A 6,000-nucleotide genomic window follows, 5' to 3' on the forward strand; every position below is an offset into this window, starting at 1 on the left:
AGGGAAATTTCCTGAAGTGGAATGTGCAGCAGTTCACACCAGATCCTTCTGACTTCACACTCCATTTGGCACATGCCAGATCCTACGCTGGGTCCCTGCTCTAACTATCAACCGGTAGAAGAGGGCACTGACCGTGTGGTAGTCGAGGGCTCCATGTTGCACATTTATCCTGCTCGTTGAGCTGCTGCCGAGGATGCCATTGCCTACAGCTAGTTTGTGACTGATCAGCCTCTTCTCAGCCACCAGCTCAAGTGCTCACATGGATGTACCCCTACCAGTGTGTGTCACCATGTCTTGGGAGATCCGAGACCCTGCTGTTCAACTGCTTAAACCTGGTTCACGTGAGATAATTTAGTAAAAACTCCTATAAACAGCTGAGCCAGTAAATCAAAGGTTGGTTAGGAAGGAGGGGGATGTGGTGGTGATGGTTACATCTCCAGACAGATGCTACCAGAGAAGGATGCATGAGTAAAGATGGGGCTTGGGGGTGGCACTCGTACCAGCCATCTGCCCAGTGTGGTAAGTTCAGGGACTCCTTTGTCTGTGGTTTGACTTCCTGACAGATACCTAAAATGTGAGAGTGACTGAGCTTGAGGGCTGAGTGATCCCTGACCATGATTCTGGTCAGGCCTACAGGTTATTTCAAAGGCAGGTCATGCCTTCCTCCCGCTTTCACTCCTGGAAATCCCTGTGTAGAAATCCCTGTGTAGCTGAGATGTTCACAGAATCCCAGAATTGCCACGATTGGAAAAGGCCTATAAGGTCATCGACCAACCATGAACCCAACACTGACAAGTCCCCGACTAACCCATGTCCCTCAGCACTGTGTCTACACGACTCTTCAATCCCTCCAGGGATGGGGACTCCACCACTGCCCTGGGCAACCCCTTCCAATGCCTCAGAACCCTTTCAGCAAAGAAATTCTTCCTCACATCCCATCTCAACTGCCCTGGGCACAACTGGAGGCCATTTCCTCTTGTCCTGTCCCTTGGTCCTTGGTTGAACAGACCCACCCCCACCTCTCTCCACCCTCCTCCAAGGGACTTGGCCAGAGCCACAAGGTCTCCCCTCAGCCTCCTTTTCTCCAGGCTCAACAACCCCAGTTCCCTCAGCCGGGAACTCAGCACACTTGTGCTCCAGACCCTTCCCCAGCTCCGTTGCCCTTCTCTGGACACGCTCCAGCACCTCCATGTCCTTCTTGGAGTCAGGGGCCCAACACTGAACCCAGCACTGGAGCTGCGGTCTCAGCAGTGCCCAGTGCAGGGGGACGATCACTGCCCTGGTCCTGCTGGCCACATGAGCTGATCCAAGCCAGGATGCTGCTGGCCTTCTTGGCCACCTGGGCACTCTGCTGGCTCATGTTCAGCTGGCTGGTGACCAACACCCCCAGGTCCCTCTGCCCAGCAGCTCTCCAACCACTCTGCCCCAAGCCTGTGGCACTGCCAGGAGCTGTTGAGGCCAAAGTGCAGAACCCAGCACTTGGCCTTATTGCAGCTCCTGCAGTTGGTGAGTCCATCACATCCTGCAGTCAGTTTCCCCACTGTAGCACTGATTTACCTGGCAGTTTCTAATGCCAGAGAAGGCGACCAACCGTGCCGTGCTGTGCCTGTCTCCCCAGTGGACGGGAAGTGGGCTGCGTGGAGCAGCTGGAGCGCCTGCAGCGTGTCCTGTGGAGGAGGCAGCCGGCAGAGAATGCGCCACTGCTCAGACCCAGCCCCACAGTTTGGGGGTCACAAATGTGAAGGGAACGACATACAGATTGATTTTTGCAACAGTGATCCTTGTCCAGGTAAGTGCTTTGGGTCAGGCTGCTTCTGCACTTCCTGGGTGGGTAGGTACACACGAGGGGAAGGAAGCCCTCCCCAAATCACACACTCCCACAGAAATCAGGGAGTCTGAACACAGGCACGTGGTATTTGCTCCCTGGCTAGACTGGAAGCATCTCTTCATCAGTCAGCGTGACTGGGACATTCTAAACATTAACTATTAGGAGCAGAAAGCAGTGGCAGCTGGTCCATAAGGTCCTGCTGGGCTGTCAGAGGTCACACACCTCTCTGAAGTCACAACTGTCCGGTCAACAAGTGCTGCAGAGGGACCCTGTCCCCCACAGGAGACTGTCAGGTAGTAACTTGTTGGGCTCATGATATCTGCTGCATACCTTCCTATGAGTGATGATGCTCTGGAGATGGTTAATACACTCTGAGAAATCACTGAATACTGGAGAACTGTCTTAGGTGTTTGTCTATTTTTAAAATTCTTATTTTTGGGAAAAGAAATTAAGAAGTTACTCTCCAACAGGAATATTTTCCTAGCTTGACTCTCTGGTTTTAAGTATCTGTTATTAAGAGAAAACCAGGTAAAATCTGACTTATTTTTACAGTTCATGGCAACTGGGGCCCATGGAGTAGTTGGGGAACTTGCAGCCGAACGTGCAACGGGGGCCAGATGAGGCGGTACCGGACCTGTGACAATCCTCGCCCGGCCAGCGGCGGGAGGGCGTGTGCGGGGGCTGACGTGCAGATCCAGAGATGCAGCACTGACCTGTGCCCCGGTGAGTGCTCAGGCCGACAGAGAAATCCAGAGCAGCTTTCCCTGGAAGGCTTCAGGTTATATATAACGTATGTTAAATGACTCTCACCTTACCATGATTTCCCACTTCATGTGTTAGATTTTCCCAAAATGAGGTGGAATAGTTCAAAACAGGAAATAGCAAATGGGAATCTCTCCTACACCTTGTAATTCTGCTTCGTTTTTACAGTAAGTACAGTTCATGAGGCTCCCAGCGAACTCTCATCATGTATTCCAGGAACAGGGAAGAATGCTCAGCTCCAATGCTTTAACTAAAATAAGCAGTTAATTGATTTATTGACAATATGTAACTGAGGGGCAATCAGTGAAGTTAACATTCAGGATCAGTGTCAGCAATACAGCAGATAAACCAGAGACTTACTGCACACCTACAAATTTATAAACACCTTTCTGTAACTCATTCCAGAAAGGGAGGGTGAGGTTGGCCATGAGGAAAAGGTTCTTGAGGCAGAGGGTGGTGGAGCACTGGAACAGGCTCCCCAGGGAGGTGCTCATGGCACCAAGCCTGACAAGATTCCAGCAGCATTTGGCCAAGGCCCTCAGGGACATGGTGTGAATGTTGGGATTGTCCTGTGCAGGGACAGGAGTTGGGCTTGTGGGTCCCTTCCATCTCACAATGTTCTATGATTCTGTAATTTTCGGTTTTGAAATCATCTTCTATGTAGCCTGATAGTTTCAGGGAACAGATGCAGCCTGGCAGGAGGTATCTCTCCAGAACCTCCTGGGGAGAGCAGCTGGCTGAAGTTGGGCAGCGGTTGGTCATGTATTTCATCTCCCCGTAGAGCGATGCGTAGGCAGCCACCCAAAGCCAGCCTGAGCTCACTGCCTGCACCACAGACCTCTCTGTGTGCTGCCCCTGGGGAGGACTTGCATGATTGTGCAGAGGGACACAGGTAGTTGACACTGTACAAAGCTTTCCCGGTCAGCTGTGAAGTGGAACCTCATCAACGTGACTAAGGGAAGAACTGGACCCAGTTCTTGCTAAAGCCCCCACCATTATACCAGAAACATCCCCTGGAGAAGGCTCCTTGTCTCCAGTGCAGCTGATAGACAAACAAAGTGCTAAAGATGGGGTGTTTCTGAAGGGAGGAGTGTTCACACCTGCCCAGTAAGGTGTTTTTGTTGTCCTTTTTGCTATTTCTCTTCTCTGTCACATTGGTTCCATCAAGCAGGAGTGACACACAAGCATCACTGATACAGCCTGAAACACTGAAAAGAAGTCACTTTTTTCATTCTTTCTTTCTTTCTTCAGTGGATGGAAACTGGGGGCAGTGGCAAACATGGAGCCAGTGCTCTGCTTCTTGTGGAGGAGGAGAACAGACCCGAATCCGCCTGTGCAGCAATCCAGCCCCCTCAAATCATGGCCGTCCTTGTCCTGGAGACTCCTCCCAGATATCCAGGTGTAACCCCCAAGCATGTCCTGGTGAGTCAGCTCACAGCCTGCACGCAAGGACCGTGTGGTGAAAGCCTTGGGCACCCCTCATTTATAGACTCACAGACTGGTTTGGGTTAGAAGGGACCTTAAAGATCATCCAGTTCCAACCCCCCTGCCATGAATTTTTCTGGTATTCTCCCATGTCTTGGCCAGTTGACCAAGTAATTAACTTTTTTGGGTTAAATCTCCCCTGCAGCTTGAGCTGGTTCATTTTCTGTTAGCCTGTTCCAGAGCACTGGAGTGCGCTGGTAACACTTGTTGCTTTTGGGACAGAGGTGAGTGCGTAAGGCGATGCCCGTGTCCTGTGCGTTTATCTCAGACCACACATCTACAGCAGCCCGTTACTTGCAGGTTGTGAGCTTTACTCTTGCAAATAATATAGCAATATATGCAGAAATATTCATACTTCCTAAAATGATGGACAATATTTCTGAGTTTTCTTCCCCCCCAAATATCACGTAGCAGAGTTTTCACATGTTGTTTTTTTCCCCCTTGCTCCCTTCCCTCCCCTGCACAGGTGGGCCTTCCCGTGCCAAAGGCAGCATCATTGGAAACATTAACAATGTTGAATTTGGAATTGCTTTCCTGAATGCCACAGTAACAGACAGCCCTGACTCCGAAACCAGAGTGATAGAAGCACAGATCACAAATGTCCCTCGGAGCCTTGGTAGGCTTTTTTTTCCCACTTTTTATCACTTTTTTCTCTTGAGCCAGGCTGAATTCTGTGCAATGCCAGTTTTCATCACTTCATTTCATTACGTGTCACTGAAGAAACTGATTTAAACTTTTCATAGATGGAGAGGAAAAGGGAATCTTCACTATTTACTTCTAGTACGATAGCATTTGTAAAACGATTCCTCTGAATATACCAATACATTTGTTTTCTGATTTTAGGTCTTCATATTCAACTCCTACTGCTGTGGGTCACATTTTGTTAGGAAAAAAGCTCTCAGAAGTTGTGTTGCATTTCTTTCAGGCCCAGCAATGAGAAAACTTGTCTCTATACTCAGCCCAGTTTATTGGACAACTGCAAAAGAAGTGGGAGAAGCAATGAACGGGTTTACGCTCACGGACGCAGTCTTCAAGAGAGAAACTCAAGTGGAGTTTGCAACTGGTTAGTTACCTGGGATCCCTTTCCAGCTTGATAGCATTTCTTAAAAAATGGCACATAACTTGCTGAATTTTGAGTCTTGTGCTTATGCCAAGTGACTCCAGCTTTCTGAGGCTTAACTCCAGCTTTTAGAGCTGTAATTTGAAACATGGAACGTTTCTATTGCAGGCATAGTGAGCCTTGGAAAAATACCAGTATGAAATAACTGCTCAAGGGATCCCAGTTCACAGACTGTGTGGCTAACACGAGGCTCTGGTTCAGATGTTTTATAAATCACTGTGCTCTTAAAATTCATAGGTGAGATTCTGCGAATGACTCATATTGCGCGGGGCTTGGATTCAGACGGAGCTTTGCTGCTGGATGTTGTTGTGAGTGGCCACGTGCTGCAGCTCCAGTCAGTAGCTGATGTTAATGTGAAGGTAAAGCTGCTTGAGATACCACCTTCTCTCACTGATATGTACTTCACAGAATCACAGTGGTTGGAAAAGACCTTTTAAGATCACTGAGTCCAACCATAAACCCAACACTACCAATTCCACCTCTAAACCATGTCCCTGAGCACCTCGTCTGCCCGTCTGTTAAATCCCACCAGAGAAGGTGACTCCACCACCTCCCTGGGCAATGTTCCAATGCTGTTCCAATGCTTGACCACCCTTTGGGTGAAGAAGTTTTTCCTCAGATCCAATCTAAACCTTTCTCAGAGTCCATCTTGTACCTCTTGAAAATACGACGGCCACGGTGGTGTGGCCGTACTCGGTGGCTGATGCTGGATCTTGCCATTTCAGGATTACACAGAAGACTATATTCAGACTGGCCCTGGGCAGCTCTACGCCCATTCCACTCGTCTCTTCACTGTAGATGGAGT

The 6,000-nt window shown here is 49.3% G+C and overlaps 1 protein-coding gene across 1 annotated transcript in view; it reads left to right on the forward strand.

The window, feature by feature from the left end:
• The window catches only part of LOC104523962 (hemicentin-1-like), a gene marked incomplete at its 5' end in the record, with an annotated part of 46,866 nt that overhangs the window by 24,158 nt on the left and 16,708 nt on the right, over positions 1-6,000 (forward strand). The window contains 7 exon segments of the mRNA XM_010166702.2: positions 1,619-1,789; positions 2,381-2,551; positions 3,842-4,012; positions 4,542-4,691; positions 5,001-5,138; positions 5,433-5,554; positions 5,921-6,000. The exon segment at positions 5,921-6,000 is cut by the window's right edge and continues 1 nt beyond it. Of these exon segments, the coding sequence (XP_010165004.2) occupies positions 1,619-1,789; positions 2,381-2,551; positions 3,842-4,012; positions 4,542-4,691; positions 5,001-5,138; positions 5,433-5,554; positions 5,921-6,000 (1,003 nt within the window).

Source organism: Antrostomus carolinensis, unplaced genomic scaffold (genome assembly GCF_000700745.2).
Source record: "Antrostomus carolinensis isolate BGI_N321 unplaced genomic scaffold, ASM70074v2 scaffold6694, whole genome shotgun sequence".
NCBI classification, from domain to species: Eukaryota; Metazoa; Chordata; class Aves; order Caprimulgiformes; family Caprimulgidae; genus Antrostomus; species Antrostomus carolinensis.